Source organism: Chelonoidis abingdonii, chromosome 2, assembly GCF_003597395.2.
Source record: "Chelonoidis abingdonii isolate Lonesome George chromosome 2, CheloAbing_2.0, whole genome shotgun sequence".
Classification (NCBI taxonomy): Eukaryota; Metazoa; Chordata; order Testudines; family Testudinidae; genus Chelonoidis; species Chelonoidis abingdonii.
In genome coordinates this window covers 266395135-266414610 of record NC_133770.1, presented here as the reverse complement: position 1 = coordinate 266414610, position 19476 = coordinate 266395135, and the positions used below count along the sequence as shown (strand labels likewise).

Here is a 19476-nt window from a genome sequence, read left to right as displayed (position 1 = left end):
CCTCTCCCTCCCTAACGTTAATCCCCCTGATATATTTATATAGAGCAAGCATATCCCCCCGGAGCCTTCTTTTGGCCAGGCTAAACAAGCCAAGCTCTTTGAGTCTCCTTTCATAAGGCAGATTTTCCATTCCTCGGATCATCCTAGTAGCCCGTCTCTGAACCTGTTCCAGTTTGAATTCATCCTTCTTAAACATGGGACACCAGAACTGCACACAATATTCCAGGTGGGGTCTCACCAGCGCCGTATATAACGGCACTAACACCTCCTTCTCCTTGCTGGAAATACCTCGCCTGATGCATCCTAAAACCGCATTTGCTTTTTTAACAGCCATATCACATTGGCGGCTCATAGACATCCTGCTATCAACCAATACCCCAAGGTCCTTCTCCTCCTCTGTCGCTTCCAACTGATGCGTCCCCAACGTATATCTAAAATTCTTATTATTAATCCCTAAGTGCATGACCTTGCACTTTTCACTATTATATTTCATCCTATTACTATTACTCCAGTTTACAAGGTGGTCCAGATCTTCCTGAATAGTATCCCGGTCCTTCTCCGTGTTAGCAATACCCCCCAGCTTCGTGTCATCCGCAAACTTTATTAGCACATTCCCGCTCTTTGTGCCAAGGTCAGTAATAAAAAGGTTAAATAAGATCGGTCCCAAAACCGATCCTTGAGGGACTCCACTAGTAACCTCCTTCCAGCCTGACAGTTCACCCTTCAGTACGACCCGTTGGAGTCTCCCCTTTAACCAGTTCCTTATCCACCTTACAACTTTCATATTCATCCCCATCTTTTCCAATTTAACTAACAGTTCCCCATGTGGAACCGTGTCAAGTGAGTGTTTAAACTCTTGTAACACAATGCAAATTATAATTCTTTATGCTCATCTAGCCCCTTTGCATCCCTAGACCCCAAAGTACTTTACACAGATGGTTAAGTATCTTTATAATGTGGGTAAATATCTGTGCTACTGATTGGTCCACTCGGGCACATAGATGTTCAGGGTGGGCTTTTCAAAAGCATCTAAGCATCTTTGAAAGCCAGTGGCACTTGTGCTTCTAAGTCACTTAGGCATTTTTGAAATCATACCCCTAAATATTGGAGTCTGACCTTTGACTTCAATGGGAGCAGAAGTAGGACAGTGCTGAGTGCTCTTGAAAATCCCATCCTAAGTGAATTATTCAGTGTCACACAGCAAGTCAGTTGCAGCATCTGGATTAGAACCCAGATCAGCTGACAGCTAAGTTGGCCAAACCACTGCTGCACTTATATAATTGACACTGCTAATTAAAGCAATGCTAACATATATGTATTCTTGTCTGGTCTGTAGGGTGCAAAGAAGATGTTAGCACTGGGGATAACTGGCCCTGAGGGACATGAACTGTGTCGTCCTGAAGAAGTGGAAGCAGAAGCCACACTGAGAGCAATCACCATAGCAAACGCAGTGAACTGCCCTCTTTATGTCGTTCACGTAATGAGCAAATCTGCAGCGAAGGTGATAGCTAATGCACGAAGAGAAGGTAACTGCCCTCCTGCATATTCATGCTTTGTCCAGGGCAAGAGAGTAATGGTTATGCTTGTTGAAGGATGGTTGCAGGAAGGTGTCTTAGCTGGCTCCTCAATTGGGGTTCCTGTCAGGGGACTGAAGGTGGTCGGTAGGGGCATTGTAAGCTGCTGCTGGAGGGGAAAGAAATACAATAGCTCTGAGCAGTATATAGAGGTTGGGTGTACTTGTCCTCTGTGTGTTAGACATAACAGTTGGTCAGTATGTCATGGCACAGAGATATGAAACTACAGTGAAATTCTGAGTCAGCTGCTGCTTTAATAAAAATAAAACAGATTGTTTAATTGCAAGAGGAAAATATCTCTTTAATTTTCACTATCTACTTGGTATATGAGGAATTCCAATAGCAGGAAACAGGAGCATTTGAGGGTAGCCTGGTCATTAACTCCACGCTGCCCTTGTGTACAAAAGCTTTAATCTGGCCCTTGTACTGATGTTCTGAATTATTAGTGCACTTGGTTTTTAATTAAGTCGAGGGATGTCTCAAACAGGCTGGATAACGTCAGTATTTGATAAAGTGCCTACTAATTTTGGATGCCCAACTTGAGGCACCACGTCCCAAGTGAGTGCTGTCCCCACTGGGATAAAGGGGGAGGGAGGTTCTGTCTCCTCTGTCATTTTCTTCACATTTAAACAATGTTCAAAAAATGCATCAAACCAAAACATGTCAGTCAACAGGATGTGAAACTTTTCCAACCTTTTGGATTCACCAAAAATGTTGAAGGATTTTGTTTTTCATTTGACCTGAATGAAATTATTTTTCCATAGTTTCTGACCTGCCAGCAAACTGAAAAATCAGCTGTTCACACAGCTCTAACCACAATGGAAGGAGCCCAAATCCTTATGGATTACTAGCCTTTTCAGATCCCGCTTGGCTTCCCTCTTGATCCAGCTTGATCCATGTATGCCTCAGTTTCCCTGTCTATACATTTTGGATACTGGTCTACCTTTTAGACTTGATTAAATTCTTTAAAGTGTTTTGAGATAATAGATGGAAGGTTCCATAGAAGTGCACAGTAATATTGTTACATATAGAATTAAAGTAATGTTTACCCACATCCTGTTTTGAAGTATAGACATACTAGAGATAGCCAGTGTATTATGGTATTCTAATAAGATTCTGTCTTATTAATTCAAATATGTAAAAGAATCTTTTACCTGTATCTTATTTAGCAGCGGATTATCAATCCTATGCTAAACTAGATTTGTCCACTAGGTGACACTCTTGGTAGTAATGTGGAATCCAGCTTGCTGTATGCCTTTGTAAATTCATTCAGTGAAGTGGTGTCAGACTCAAATACAAGAAACTGCAAAATCAGTCAAAATATCCAGGTAAAAGCAGGAATTTTGACAAGCAAATGTAAAGGCCTGATGAGGGGGAAAAAGGTGTTTTGCACTATGCTGTGTAATACAGAATTCTGTAATGCTGTCAGAACCTGTAACACTTACAAGATCTCCTTCATGTTATATGTATGTCCTGGAGTCATGTACTGGTGTCATGTTACTGGTGACTAGGCACAAAGAACAAATTGATCGCACTCTGCTTCCTGCTACCCTGGAGAAATCTGGAATTACTTCATTGAGTTTTCCCAGGTTTACATGAGAGAAATGAAGTCTGGCCTACACTTGAATGTTTTACCGGAAAAACTTTTACTTCAGTTTGGTGTGTGGATTTTTTGACTGAAATAGTTTATACCAGTAAAAGCCCCAGAATGGGTACTGGTATAAAGGTTATTTGTATAGCTTATTCTGCTTCCCCTACAGAATAGCTATACCAATATACAGTAAGCACTTTGTTTCTGGTATAACTGTGTACATGTTTTATGGGGGCGGGAGGAGTACCACTATAGCTAAAACACAAAACTTTATAGTGTAGATAGGGCCTGAGAGTGGCTTTTAACCAATTAAAAAATCCAGCCCCCTGGATTTTTAAAAGATTGATCCAAAAACAACATACCAAAATTGACCAAATTATAAACAGAATGTCACTGTAGAGTAAGAGGATTGCTGGACTAAACATACAGAATAAAGCTCTTGAAGACTATTCCAGCTATGGTTCCATTGACAGGTCAGATTAGCCTCTGAATTGCAGATGGGTAAATCTCATTTCTGAAAATGGGACTTAGAGTCCTAAGTCACTTACATGCTTCTGAAAATTGTGTCCCAATAAACAACATGCAAGGATCAAATCTTCCAGTGTGACATATTTTCAGTTGATGGGTCTCAAGATTATACCTCTCCTTGAACTGCAGAGAGTTTGACGATAAATCTGAAGCAGACAGTGCACTTAGTGATAGACCAATTCATGTGGAAGCAGCCAGTGCCAGCCCAGCTAAATGTTTAATGAAGAGACAACTAAGAACCACAACTATTTTCAAACAGAACAGACTTTAAAGTACAGCAAAAGCAGTCAAAAAGACCGGAAGGGGCTTGCTTCCTGCTTAGTATTTTTCATTAAATATAAGAAAATGTGACAAATGCAAAGGTATTATGGGTTTGATCTGTCACTGCACTACCCCAGTATAGTGTCTATAGGCACAAGCAGGTTAAGCTAATAGAGCCTTCCCTCAGAATGTTCTTGCTTGTTGGTTTAAAGTGGGTTCTAATATTATTTTACCACTAAATTCAGTGAGTCATAGTCAGAATGAAATGGAAGGAATAGTAAAATCAGCAAAAATGTCCAAATTTAACCTGGTGAAGCTGCAGCACGCTAGACTCAAGGCCATTACTGAGAATGAATCTGCAGGTTTATGCTCCTTCCCACTCATGGGAGCACCTCGGGTTATGTTCTGATTGCAGAAACGTCATCATGAGTGATGATACATGAGCCAGAAAGAACCAGCTTGACTCATGCATCCCAGAGTGTGCTGGGCTGAGAATTGAAAACATCTATGCACTTGTAAACGAGATATGGAACTATTGGCAGACAATCAAGGAACTCCACGGTGCCATTTTTTCAGGCTTTTTTCATGGTAGTTCACAGTGAAGTTCACTTTGGAAGGAATTCTCTCCTCTGCTGCTGCGCCAGCTTTGCGTAAGCACTGCCGCCACAAGACCCAGGGTAGGAGGCATGGTGAGTGTGGGAGAGGAGTGCTGCAGGTTGAATGTGTAGGTGGAGCTGCCCCCACAGGTAGCTGAAAGCAGGCTGCTGTAACCTCAGCAAACCCTCAAAAATGTCTGTTCCATCAGAGGTCTGTTGGGCCCATGCAGCTAGGGGTGGCTCCAGGCACCAGAGCAACAAGAGTGTGCCTGGGGCAGCAAGCCGCGGGGGTGGTGTGCCAGTCACAGTGAGGGCAGCAGTCAGGCTGCCTTCGGCGGCATGCCTGCAGGAGGTCTGTCGGTCCCGTAGCTTCGGTAGCAATTCGACGGCGGGTACACCGAAGGCACGGGACTGGCAGACATCCCGCAGGTATGCCACCGAATCCGCATTACCGGCGGACCTCCCGCAAGCGTGCTGCCAAATGCCTCCTGACTGCCGTGCTTGGGATGGCAAAATACATGTGGCAGCCCAGAATAGGGAGAGCACACATGTGGCCTAAACTCAACCCCCCCGCACCTCGAACCATGGCTGTGAATTTTGTGCTGTGCCTCTTAGAAAGCAGTGCAGAATCCCATCCTTTAAAGTTTGAAAATAAATGGGTATGATACAAAGGATCTACTGATTAGATCTTGGAAGAGAGTCCTGCGGTTCCCATTTTCTTTTCTTTGTATCTTTCTCCTCCTCTCTTTGCCTAACTCCAAAACACAATTAGATAAATGGGATTGGAAGCTTAAAACTCTGCATGTTAAAGACCAAGTAATAATGAGAAAAATAACATTCACCATTATGTGGCAAAGCAAACTGAGCCAATGGGAGAAGATTACTAATATCTGTGTCCTGAAAGATGCTGAAACCATCTGGTAACTAATGTAGCTGGAGAACAAAACTAGAAGCCCTACACCAATAGCTGCAGGCATATTGGGATTGATCGAAATTTAAAAATGGTCAGACAGCATTTTTGTATTCCTAATCTTCACAAAGCAATTGAGGAATGGCACAACACCTGCTGAGAATATAACTTAAAAAGAATACCAAGCACCAAAGAAAGGTACTGCTTGCACATCCGAAAACTTCAGCCCCTGTGAACTGGTGGCACTAGATTATCTTGACATTGAATGAATGAGATTTTTTTGGTGTCATCTCACAGACATTCACAAATAAATGAATTACATGAATTACCGGTAATGCAGTGACTGTCTGTGTGCAAATAAAACAGTCACACAGACATCAGAATCTGGTTTATTGAGATCTAGCTTGTTGGTGAGGCCATGTCTTATCCCTTTCAGAAGGGGTGAGGGGACAGTTAATTTCCACTGGGAGAGCCACAAACAGAAGTTGCCCTCCAGAGGATACCTTAAATTGGGGTAGCACTTGTCACAGTGCAACATCCTTCCCTCATACTGTGTAGTGCTGTGAGCACTGGATAATAACTCACACCTGTGAGGTGGGAACTTTCCCAACAATCTTGTGGCCCAGACAAAAATGATAGAAATTGAACCATGCAATCGTCTGTGTGGATACTGTAACCTGTTTGTAGTAATGTATTAATTTACTCTGTGGCGTAGCTTCATTAATATGGGTCTAAGCTCTTTGACAGTCATCAAAGAATGAATCTATGTATCTATCATACTTATGTATACTTGTATAGTACACATGTTTATGATTAGAGCTGGGCTTTTCTGTCCCACCATTTTTTCCCCATTCTGCATCATGGCGAGAGGAGAGGTGGGAAGAGAGAAAAGAAAGCCATAGTTTGGTGGGTAGGACACTCGTGTGGGACTTGGCAGTCTGGAGTTCAAGTTCCCTGTTCTGAACCTGAATCCCCCAAATCCCAGGTCTGTGCCCAAACCCCTCTGCTTTGTATCTCTGTGGCTTTGAACAGAATTTCCTATCCTGGACCTGAAAAACCTTTCCCCACAAGAGTTTTGGCTTTGATACATGGTGATTTCCTTTTTCTTTTTTCTTTTTTTTGTGAAAAATTATTACATCCAAATAATTCCTGACCAGCTCTCCTTATGGTAGGCAGTATCTGAGCATCTCAAAACCTTTATTGTATTTCTCCCCACACCCCCTCTCTGAGACAGGACAGTGCTATTATCTCCATTTTGCAGATGGGAATCGAGGCACACAAGCCTGCTAATAAACAAATCCTACATCCTTCAGTCTGGCTGTAGATGTGTTGTGCCATTCCCATGTACAAAGAAAACATTGAACCAAACAGAGGATCAGTGTTTAGGAACCTCACTTGTTCAAACCTTGCAGTCAAGTTTTACTATGGCTCTCATCGAAGCTTGCAGATAGCTCTCCACCACAGAAATATTTATAGTTCATCAAGTTTCCATCAAGCTTTGTAGGTGCACCCATGAAGGTTCATTAATTCCACAGCAACGGGATACCAGTCACCCCACGAAAAGGGTAAGTATAGTATTGTGCCAGCAACTATTGAGTTCAATTCTGGCTCTGATGCTGAAACCTTCAGTGGTCTTGGGAGAGTTGCTTAGCCATTTTTGTCTGCTTTACCCCATTTGTAAAATAGGGATCGTAAAATATATTTATCTCCTTCAGAAGGGTATGGAGAGGGTTAATTAATTTATGCTTGTAAAGGCTGTATATAGATATATAAAAAGTATTACTGTTTATTCCTTTAAACAGGCTGTAAGGCAGCTGCGGAGCAGAATAAAATTCTCACCCACCAAGGAAACTAACCAGTTACACCTGGAACCATGATATTTTGGGCAACCCGATTTCAGTTAACCAGCTGTAATGTTACAGACTCCAGATATATTGCATTTTTTATTTCAATATTCTATTATAGAGGGTCACCAGAACTAGGGCCTTATCAATGAATGTGCAGTGATAATACCAGTGAAAGTCATTTAAAATTATCTGATATCATCTATGTTTTTGATAATGCTTGTTATAATTTTATTTTTCCATCAATTGTGTGATGATGTAGCCACTCTGTAATTAAGGTTGGTGCTAGCAGCTTTTAGTAATCATTTTATTTTCAAACTCCAACACTACCACCTTCCCCAGAAAGAAACATTCCTCCTGAAATTTGATATGATACATCTGGGTAGAATTTTCCTGTGAGGCTTGGGTTGTTTTTTTTTTGTTTGTTTCTTTGTTTTTGTTTTTGTTTTAAGGCTTTTAATGTTACAGTGATTAAAAATGTCTCTGTGGTTGACCAGAAGTTTTATTAGCTCTTTTAGCTCAACATCTCCAAAATGACTCCAAGTTAGTTTTGTTCTCTTGATTACCTGTTACACAATTGTAGTTCAGACAGTTAAAAATGTAAACTTGGAAGGTCTCTCTCTCTATCCTTATACCACTACATATTTGACACATTTTATAATACCAAGAAGAACAATCGTTCCAAATATATTTATCCCACTATGAAGAAACTTCCAGACCTCTGATATAATTTAATGTAACCTGGGATTATGTTCCTTTTGAAATGTCTTCTACACACTAAGCAAACAATATAAAAAATCAATAATAGTATGTCTGACAGAAATATAATTGAAAAAGCTTTACCAAGCAACATAAGAAAACGTATCGGAGGATGATCAATAACTTATTCACAATGGAGATGCTGTATTACAGTTTACATGTTGTATTCTACTGTACATTAGTGTCTAGTTTAAGATGACAGAGGCTATACATGTTTTTTCAAACTTAAATCCACCATCTTTAGGAAGAGCAGGGAAGAGAAACTACAAAACCAGCATTTTACAGTATTTGTTGCCTTAAATACTTTTTAATGATGATATTAACTCCGATGTTTGTTTTTCAGGGAAGGTAGTATATGGGGAGCCTATTGCTGCTAGTCTTGGTACGGATGGCACTCACTACTGGCATAAAGAATGGCATCACGCCGCAGGATATGTCATGGGACCGCCACTGAGGCCAGACCCTTCAACACCTGATTTCCTCATGAACTTATTGGCCAAGTAAGCAGACAAAAAAGCAGTGACAAGTCCTGCTGTGTTGTGTATGAGACTCATTAGATGATTTATTAGTGGGTCACAGCTACAGCACTTTCTGTATTCAAATAAATAAATAAAGTTATTAGCAAATGAGTGATGGGGCAGCAAGGCTGCACGTTGGCAGAAACGGAGTAATCAGATGGCAGGATCTGTAACCACACTTTGGGATGCCCGGCTCCTGGGCTGACCCTTTTGGTTAGCAGGAGTTTGAACCCTGCATCAAACTGCTGAGTAAATTCTGCTGACTCATGGTGCCAGTTAGGGCTTGTTCACTCCAGTAGCATGACCCTTACTCAGAAGGAAGTAGGGGCAGAGACTGGGGGGTCCTGCAGGAACCCTTAGGAAACCAGCCACGAGGAGAAATCTTAAGCTGAGACTTTATTGGTGACTGAAACAACAAAAACAATGAGGAGTCCTTGCGGCACCTTAGAGACTAACAAATTTTAGCCTCTGAAAGCTTATGCTCAAATAAATTTGTTAGTCTCTAAGGTGTCACGAGGACTCCTTGTTGTTTTTGCTGATACAGACTAACAGAGCTATCACTCTGAAACCTGAAACAACTAAATAAGTCAAATCTAAATAAAGGGATACATTTGTCATTCTACAACATCTGCAGGTCATAGAAGATTAGGATTGGACGAGACCTCAGGAGGTATCTAGTCCAACCCCCTGCTCAAAGAAAGACCAACCCCAACTAAATCATCCCAGCCAGGGCTTTGTCAGCTGGGCCTTAAAAACCTCTAAGGATGGAGATTCCACCACCTCTCTAGGTAACCCATTCCAGTGCTTCACCACCCTCCTAGTGAAATAGTGTTTCCTAATATCCAATTTATACCTCTCCCTCTGAAACTTGAGACCATTGCTACTTGTTCTGTCATCTGCCACCACTGAGAACAGCCTAGCTCCATCCTCTTTGGAACCCCCCTTCAGGTAGTTGAAGGCTGCGATCAAAATCGCCCTCATTCTTCTCTTCTGCAGAGTAAATAACCCCAGTTCCTGCAGCCTCTCCCCGTAAGTCATGTGTCCCAGACCCCTAATCATTTTCGTTGCCCTGTCTCCAATTTGTCCACATCATTTCTGTAGTGGGGAGCACAAAACTGGGCACAGTACTCCAGATGTGGCCTCACCAGTGCGAATAGAGGGGAATAATTACTTTCCTCAATCTGCTGGCAATACTCCTGCTAATGCAGCCCAATATGCCATTAGCCTTCCTGGCAACAAGGGCACACTGTTGACTCATATCCAGCTTTTCATCTACTGTAATCCCCAGGTCCTTTTCTGCAGAACTGTTGCTTAGCCAGTCAGTCCCCAGCCTGTAGCAGTGCATGGGATTCTTCCATCCTAAGTGCAGACTCTGTACTTGTCCTTGTTGAACTTCATCGGATTTCTTTGGCCCAATCCTCCAATTTGCCTAGGTCACTCTGGACTCCATTCCTACCCTTCAGCTTATCTACCTCTCCCCCCAGCTTAGTGTCATCTGTGAACTTGCTGAGGGTGCAAACCATCCCATCATCCAGACCATTAATGAAGATGTTGAACAAACCCGGCCCCAGGACTGACTCTTGGGGCACCCCGCTTGATACCAGCTGCCAACTAGACATCGAGAAGTTGATCACTACCCGTTGAGCCTGATGATCTAGCCAGTTTTCTATCCACCTTATAGTCCATTCATTCAATCCGTACTTCTTTAACTTGCTGGCAAGAATACTGTGGGAGAACATAGCCAAAGTTTTGCTAAAGTCAAGGTATATCACTTCCCCTGCTTTCCCCATATCCACAGACCCAATTATCTCAGGAGGCAATCAGGTTGGTCAGGCTTGACTTGCCCTTGGTGACTCCATGTTGACTGTTCCTGATCACCTTCCTCTCCAACAAGTGCTTCAAAATGGATTCCTTGAGGACCTGCTGCATGATTTTTCCAGGGACTGAGGTGAGGCTGACTGGTCTGTAGTTTCCTGGATTCTCTTTCCTTTTTTTAAATATAGGCACTATATTTGCCTTTTTCCAACCATCCAGGACCTCCCCTGATTGCCATGAGTTTTCAAAGATAATGGCCAATGGCTCTGCAATCACATCAGCCAACTCCCTCAGCACGCTCCGATGCATTGCATCTGGCCCCATGGACTTGTGTATGTCCAGCTTTTCTAAATAGTCCTTAACCTGTTCTTTCACTACTGAGGGCTGCTCACCTCCTCCCCACACTGTGCTGCCCAATGCAGCAATCTGGGAGCTGACCTTGTCTGTGAAGACCGAGGCAAAAAAAGCATTGCGTGTTTCAGCTTTTTCTGCATCATCTGTTGCTCAGTTTCCTCCCCCATTTAGTAAGGGACCCATACTTTCCCTGACCACCTTCTTGTTGCTAACATACCTGTAGAAACCCTTCTTGTTACCCTTCATATCCTTTACTAGCTGCAACTCCAGTTGTGCTTTGGCCTTCCTGATTATGCTTCTGCATGCTGGAGCAATATTTTTATACTCCTCCCTAGTCATCTGTCCAAGATATGGGGCCTGATTCTCTTCTCATTGACATTGGTGCTTATTAGAAATAACACCGTTGAACTCCAATAACACTGGTGTAAAATTAGTATGAGAGCAGAACCAGTCCCTTTGGTTGAGGCAAAGTGGGGATGCTACCTGCACACAGAAGGCCTTTGAAATATCTAAAACAAAGCAGCGAAAAGTTGGATGCCTCCCCTGGGGTGTGGTAGGGGAGAACTTCATTGCAGAGGAGGACTGGATGTCTCTATTTGGAAGCAGTTACTCTTCATGGGGGCAAGGAACTGAACTCAGATTGGCAGGGCGAGCTGTTCTTTCAGGATGGATAGCTGGGCATGGCCAGTCAGTCTTCCCACAAGCTCTCATGTCCATAGGAGTGTGGTGGCATATTTTGCTTCATGGCATATCTTGTTTCTTTATAGTGATGACCTAACTGTGACAGGGACTGACAACTGCACCTTTGACATCTGCCAGAAAGCTCTGGGGAAGGATGATTTCACTAAGATCCCTAACGGAGTGAACGGTGTAGAGGACAGGATGTCTGTCATATGGGAAAAAGGAGTGGTGAGTATTTTTTCTCATGATTAAGCTGATATTGGAGCAGAAAAATTCACCTATACCCCCAACAAAAGCTAATTTCACTTCTTAAAAATACTAGCTTTCCAGATCCCTTAGAGTAGCTATTATGGCACCTGGTTAGATGAAGCGGCAAGGACCAAAATGCAATTTTTGGTAACACATTTTCAATTCCTATTGACTCCAGAATCCAGTGCCCTCAAAGGAGGTGCTCTGCACCTCTCAGGATCAGGCCCTTTGGACTATAAACAAAAGCTGAAAGCTAACAGTCACATTTTTCAAACTTTTATGACTAAAGCTAGAAATCTGAATAAGTGACCTGGCTGTCAGAAGTGCTGATTATCTACCACATGCTGGGTGAGTTGGCACTGGAATGTAGAACACTCTGACCAATTCAGTACTATTAAAGGCTCTAGAGAACATTGGTTTAATTGAATTTTTAACTGAACTCCTTTTACCTGGTGATTCTGAATTTCTTGCTGGTAATATACATTCAAAATATATTAATTTATCACTTAAGAAGTGCCTGCCCATCTCTCTCTGTTGATTGTGATCTATTTTGTAAACCTGTACTTGGGATGCAAAGCAAATATGCATGTTACACACTGGGTGGTATTCTGCCCTGATTTACACTCTGTGTAATGTCAGGGGAATTCTCAAGGGTGTAAATCACTGCAGAATTTGCCTCCAGATTTACTATGCAAGTGAGTCATTAAACACACATACCATTTGCTGCTTTTGAAAGTGAAACACCTTGGTCAAAGTGACTTTTCAGGAAAGATCAGCAAATGGGACTTAGTCATTAAATCTCTCTCTTTTCATACTTGTAGAATTGCATGGTGGTTTTTTTTTATAGTTAAACTTTCTCCTTCCAGAGCACCGGTGCAATTAAGGCTGTCACAATTTCTTTCCTTTCGTTTCTGTCCCCACCATAAATCTTTATTGTAGACCAGGGGTGAGCAAACTTTTTGGCCCGAGGGCCATATCTGGGTATAGAAATTGTATGGTAGGCCATGAATGCTCACAAAATTGGGGTTGGGGTGTGGGAGGGGGTGAGGGCTCTGACTGGGGGCTGTGGATTCCGTGGTGGGCCTATAAATGAGGAGTTCGGGGTGTGGGAGGGAGCTCCAGGCTGGGGCAGAGAAGGCAGCGGGGGTGGGGGCGAGGTGAGGGCTCTGGCTGGGGGTGCAGGTTCTGAGGTGGGGCTGAGGATGAGAGGTTTGGGGTGTAGTAGGGTGCTCCGGGCAGGGACTGAGAGCTTCCCACCCTCCGAATGAGATCAGGGCTGGGGAAGGGGGTTGGGGCACAAGGGAGGTGTTCAGGGTGCAGGCTCTGGGTGGCGCTTAACTCAAGCAGCTCCTGGAAGCAGTGGCATGTCCCCCCTCTGGCTTCTACATGCAGGTGCGGCCAGGTGGCATCCGCAGGCACCATCCCTGATCCATTGGTTCCCAGCCAATGGGAGCTGTGTGGGGGACAGAGCCAGAGGGGGACATGCAGCTGCTTCTGGGACCCGCTAGGAGTGGCCTCTGACCCTGCTCCCTGGATGAAGTGCCAGAGCGGGGCAAGCTCCAGACCCCACTCCCTAGCGGGAGCTCGAGGGCCGTGGGCTGGTGGGCTGGATCCGGCCTGCAGGCTGTAGTTTGCCCACCACTGTTCTATACGATTTAATCCAGAATGTTTACTGAGTAATACCAGTTGGGAAAAGATTTGCAGACTACCTTTCTGTGTTGCACAATTCAGTATTGCCTTGCCTCCTTGTTACCAATTCACAGACCATCTTAACGTCCACCTTGTTATAATGATTCGTCTCTTGTATCTTAATACTTACCAGAGCTATCTGGAGCATGTGGCACCTACTGGTGAAATTTAGAAGAATTATAGAGCCTAATCTAAAGTCACCTGATGTCAATGGGGTCTTTCCATTGATTTCAGTTGGCTTTGGGATCAGATCCATAGGCAGCTACTCTTTGAAGTACCACTTTTGGAAAGTTAAAAGAAAATTATTGTATCAAACTCAGCTAATGTACATTACAATATGTGTGTCAGTGGTATTATATTCATGTTTCATTTAAACTCATCAATACAGCACAGATAGTTATTGAAAAGATTGGTGTGGTGTTAGCTAAGACTGTTACACCACTCAGCCATGTGTTTTTGATTACAGGAATTTATTTAATTCCTTCCGGACAAAATGAGTGTGTTTTCTTCCATGTACTGTTTTGCAGCACAGCGGTAAAATGGATGAAAACAGATTTGTAGCTGTTACCAGCACAAATGCAGCTAAAATATTTAACCTTTACCCGAGGAAGGGAAGAATTACTGTGGGTTCTGATGCTGACATCGTTATTTGGGACCCAAAAGCTACAAGGTATAGTCTGAGTAATTAAATCCTGTTCATCCAGCCTTTTATGTGGGAAAAGAAATGTGAAAGCATTTTGTATTGCAATAAGTCCCCAGGGTGGAGTGAGGGCAGGTCTTATTTGAACACCACTATCTGCACATAAATTATTCACAGGTTATTTGGCACTTACAGTAGTGTATCTAATCAGACGTCTTTGATGTCTAGACAGACTGTAAATGTTTACTAAATACCCCTGTGTCTGAAGAGTAAAACTAACTAATGGAGTGCTAAACTCTATTATACAGTTCAATCACAAGGTGGCGCTGGGTGTCAAATGCTGTATTTAAGCTAACCTTAGCCATACTCGGCAGAGCATTAAAAGATCTTATAGTGAACACATCTGGAGTGTAACTCTGAGAAGGAAGCTTTGTAATCCATGTATATATGATACAGGAGCCTGACTTGCTAGTAGCAGCCAGGCAACCAACTCTATACAAGAAGTACATGATACTAACCACACTGAGAACTCTGTGTAACTATGATCCATGCTAGCTAAGTTCAGCCTCCCACCAGTGCAAGAAGGCAGGAACAGGAAACAAGCATCCCTGGCTTCCCTGCGAAGGGCCCTAGCACAATCCTAGTCCTTGAACTCAAAGAAAGTGCGAGGGCTGCTCTAGGCTAGTGCCTAGTTTAAGAGGGTGGAGTCCAGGCCTCATTCTGTCCCTGCCCCTGCCCCAACCAGTTAAGTTAGTGTAACTCACTGGTGAGTGTATATTATAAGTTCTTTACCACAACAGCTTTCACCTCCAACTACAAAGGTGCCATTTTTCTGTGGGTATCTTTTCAGTCAGGAAGGCTCTGCTTCCTTATTTGGACAGATGAATTTTACGTTCAAAAAATTCAATTTTTGTTTAAGATCTGATCCTGACCTGTTGCATGGGATTGGGAGATTTGCCTTTGAGTGTAACAGGAGCAGGATTGAACCCATAAAGTGGTTTGTGAGACGAGTACCTTACTACATCTATGTCTACACTAGCACTTTTTTTGGTAAAACTTCTGTCAGTTAGGAATGTGAAATAGACGTGTTCCCCCCGCCCCCGACTGACATAAGTTTCACCAACAGACACGCCGGTGTGGACAGTGCTATGTCAGCAGGCTACTGCTGCTCATTGATGGGTGGTGTAATTATGCTCTCTCCCCTTGGTATAGAGTGGCTACATGGGACACCTTATAGTAGAGCAGCTGTAGAGGTATAGCTGTGCTACTGTAAGGTCTGTAGTGTAGGCATCGCCTAAGGGCTGGTCTATACTGGGTGGGGGGGTATTGATCTAAGATACGCAACTTCAGCTACATGAATAGCGTAGCTGAAGTTGAAGTATCTTAGATCGATTTACCTCTGGTCCTCACAGCGCGGGATCAACGTCCGTGGCTCCCCATGTCGACTCCGCTGCCACCGCTTGCTCCAGTGGAATTCCGGAGTCAACAGGAGCGCGTTCAGAGATCGATATATTGTGTCTAGATGAGATGCGATATATCAATCCCCAAAAAGTCGATCGATACCCGCCTATACGGCGGGTAGTCTGGACGTACCCTAAGTATACAGGTGATGCTAATTCTCACTAGTGGCATCTTAATATGTTTCACCAAAAGTCCTGAAGAAGGCACACACAACCTACTGGAAAAATGAAGCTAGCTAACTGCCTTCAACCATTTGAAATATTATGCACAGGCAGCCTCATGAGCTTTGTTGCATTTTGGCAATGATTTGAAATTTCATAATAGCTGCATTGTTATTTATTAACAAATGTTAGATGCTGGCCCATTTGAAACAAAATCATTAGCGTCACTAACATGTCTCAGTGCAGTCCCCCTGGTAGGAAGCAACGGGGCTGCAGTTTTAAAGCACTGGATGTTACTAGTGGAAAGAACTGGACAAGTGTTGATTCATAACTATGGAGAACTGAGAGTGGAGCCTGGCAGAGGAGGCCCGCAGGGGAGATTCTGACATCTCTCTGAAAGATTACCAATGGTGATGTGAGGCAGTTAAAAAAACCTACAAAATCAGCTGCATTAGCCCTTCTGTGTCATTGCACAGTAGCAGCAAATCGGGTGGTTTTGGTGCATGCTGAGTGTTTTGCTTTGCTTTGCTTTTCTTCCTCAGGTTATAAGAATCTAGTGGATTCAGAGTGACAGCTCAGTAAGCCAGTAGCTATTGCACTTGACGCAGGTTCCATTTCAAACACTCCACCAGTCTGGCCAAGACTTTCATTTTAAGGGTCCATTTCACATTGAAATTTTGGCCTATTTCTGCAGGATTCACTAGTTATTTTTGCAGAAAAAGTGTGGTGCATAATTCTCAGTTGTGTATGTATTTAAAAACCTCAGTCTCCTAGTTGTAATGCTTTCTGCATAGCAGCAAGCAGTCTGAGCAGAGAGGTGTCAAATGGACAAACTAATTAAAAATACTAGAAAAGATGTAATAAAAATTACTTGGAAGCCCAAGGCAGCAGTAACTTATTTTCTGCCAATTTAGGATTAATTTAAGCTCCTATACTTAAGTATTGATTAAACAGCACTTGGGTAGGAAAAGAACTGTAATATTATGGTATTTATGCTACATGGCATCGTCTTACAGACCCCAACACACACAGCACCCCAGTACATCCTGTACTTAAGAGTTGAGTGAAGAGTCTTAGGGAGAATGTGTGTGAGTAGCAGATGTGCAGTGTTGTACTCACTGACCTTTATTATTTTTTATTCAGGCTTTGCCCATGAACGTGCAATACACGTTTATTGAACCCCCCCACCCCCACTCCTGATTGCTCTCATTGGCTGTTGTATTGTGTGTGTGCATTTTGACAACCCAAACCCCAGTGAAACAAAAGCAATTAAATGTTACATTCCAAATGGGAGGGACAGTGGGGAGCACACAGCAATGTGCGTGTATGAACACACATACTGTCAGCTGTTGTTTCGCTGACACTTTTTAGTGCCCAAGAGACATGGACAAGTAGTGATTTGGCCCTGCAAAGACAATGGGAGCAGAGCTTCTTGCAGGGTCAGGCTTTAACGGGCTTAATCTAAAGCTCACTGAAATCAATTGGAGCCTTTATGTCGACTTCAATAGGCTCAGGATCGGGCACTAAATGCCTATGCATTTATCTAATGTTGGTGGACAAATCTGCACTCATTTAAAAAAAAATCTGCAGCCTGTATCTGTCACCTTTTTTGTCAGTCTTCAGCCTCAGCTGCACATGGGGGAAAGCCACACAAGGTAACGACTTTTTGCCAAGAGACTGCTTGTTATTATACATAAGAAAGAGAAACACGTGTTAGCAGAGCAACTTGTGATGTCATGGTGCTCTTAACCCCTTTGAAGTATGAGCATAATTTTGAACATTTCATACATTAAATACCGGCAGTTAGATACCATGGTGAAAGGTGTCTTTAAAAAACTAGGACACATACAATTGTGTGTGTGTAACACATGTGCAATGATATTTTCAGAAGATCTTATTCTTCTCTATATACGCACACTCACTCACTCACTCAAAATCCAGAGTAGCTTTACTGAAGTCAGTATAGTTCCAGTGATGTGAGCAAGAGAAGAACCAGGCCTGATGACTTTAATAATCCTACTAAAACAAATGGCTGTGTTCATTCTGTCCCACTATGGTTGATCTCAGTCTGCATTTGATAATGTCTAGCCTGGAACAAGAACCTGTGTAATTGGTAACCAAAGTTGGAGTACTTAAATTCATCAGTGTACTCTCTTGTTCAGGTCTTTGATGCTTGCAGTCAGATTATACCTTCCTTACATTGAGTAATTCCTTCATCCACCAGAAATCCCATTGCTCAAAACAGGACCATTTTCAGCCCCAGTAAAGATGGCAGATTTGGACACTTAGATTGAAAATTGGCAGGAGCAGTTCAAATGCAAGTGCCATTAGCTGAGCAGTCAATATCATTCAAAGCAAATACAGGAACATTCAGAATCTTCCTGGTAATGCTGCTCAGTGATGATCTTGTCAATGATAACAACAAACACTTTGATGCAGAATTGTATTTTCACACTCTCCAAGTCAATCAGTGCTTCTCTGGCTTCTGTTTAATCAGGTGTTCGGTCATTCTTTCTATTTGTGTATGTCCTGGGACACTTCAACTGTTGTGGCTATTACCAGGGATTTTTTAAAATGGAGGGTTTTTTAAAATCAATCAATTAATTTATTTTCTCAAGGTCTGTTAAGGAGACTGTACTTAGATCGTGCTGTACTTTCTGAAGATTAATACTTGTATTACACTGCTGTAAAGGAGCTTTGTGGAGGGCAGCCTCCAGAAAATCCATTATGTTATCTAGTAAATTTTTATCACTGCCATTGGATTTCTTTCTTACTTGTGCCATCTCCCATGAATTTTGTGTGTCTCTTTTTGTTTAGTGACATGCCCACCTAGGGTGCCTCTGCTATAGTATGCTGAAGTACACTTATCAGGGAGGTTAAGGATTTTAGCTAGCTTCCACATCTTTCTGACACCTTTCCAGAGTTTAGTGGCTCAGTGCTAAACGTATGATAGCATATGATCCCTAAGGATAATTCCATCATGGGCACTGTTGCTCACCACTGTGGCAGCTGTACCCATAAAGGTACTGCAGAAGGCTGCTCACAGGGACGCACTCTGTCTATAGTTATTGTTAACGCCGGTGGGTGAACTGGTTCAAAGTTTTTGGTTGGATTGATCAATATTGAGAGAATGTTCTTGAGCTTTTCCTTCCATCTCTTCCATCTCGGAGATGCGTATAACCAAGAAGATGATCTTGACACTGAAGCATGTGTATGTGTCTGTTTTCTACTTAAAGCCTGCTAAATAAAGAGCATCTTTTTCCTTGGGCAAAGCAGCCATTGAGAATACAGTGCATGTGAGGTATCTAATGAAAAGTCAACTGCCACAGATTTGCTACAACACTTAAAAGCAATCACGTCCACTAAGTCTTCATGATTTACAGATCAATATGAAAGGACAGCTACATGTTCTTCCAAAAAAATCAGAAAAGTATGGTAGTGCAATCACTAAGATTTTCCTGCATCTGTTTGCCTAATTAATCCTTTAAAGTACTTGATGCATGAACATTATTTAAAATGGTAAACCCTCCAGAAAACGCCTATTCAAAGTCAGTCAGGTATTAAGATTTTTAGTATTGCTCTTATTAAAAATATAATTGCTCTTCTGGAAACCGATGAACATAGGGAATACCATCTTAGCTTTGTCTTTGAAAACTCTCTTTCACAAAGTAAGGCCTCTGAAATAATGTTCAGGGCTGTGTTTTCACATACATAATACTTCTTTGTACAACACGAGTCGCCAAGGCTGAAAATCTCTGGCTACTTCCAAACGATGTTCAGTAAGTGAAAATGTAAATGTAAAAAATAAAAAGGCAAAATGCCCAAGTAAAACTAAATCTCAGAAG

General features: G+C 42.6%; 1 protein-coding gene across 2 annotated transcripts in view; it reads left to right on the top strand.

Moving 5' to 3' along the window:
* The window catches only part of DPYS (dihydropyrimidinase), a 50850-nt gene that overhangs the window by 16151 nt on the left and 15223 nt on the right, over window positions 1–19476 (top strand). For both annotated transcript variants that reach the window (XM_032786445.2, XM_032786444.2), the window contains exons 4-7: window positions 1337–1526; window positions 8407–8563; window positions 11518–11659; window positions 13897–14039. In XM_032786445.2, coding sequence (XP_032642336.1) covers window positions 1337–1526; window positions 8407–8563; window positions 11518–11659; window positions 13897–14039 — 632 coding nt within the window. The remainder of the gene's footprint in view (window positions 1–1336; window positions 1527–8406; window positions 8564–11517; window positions 11660–13896; window positions 14040–19476) is intronic.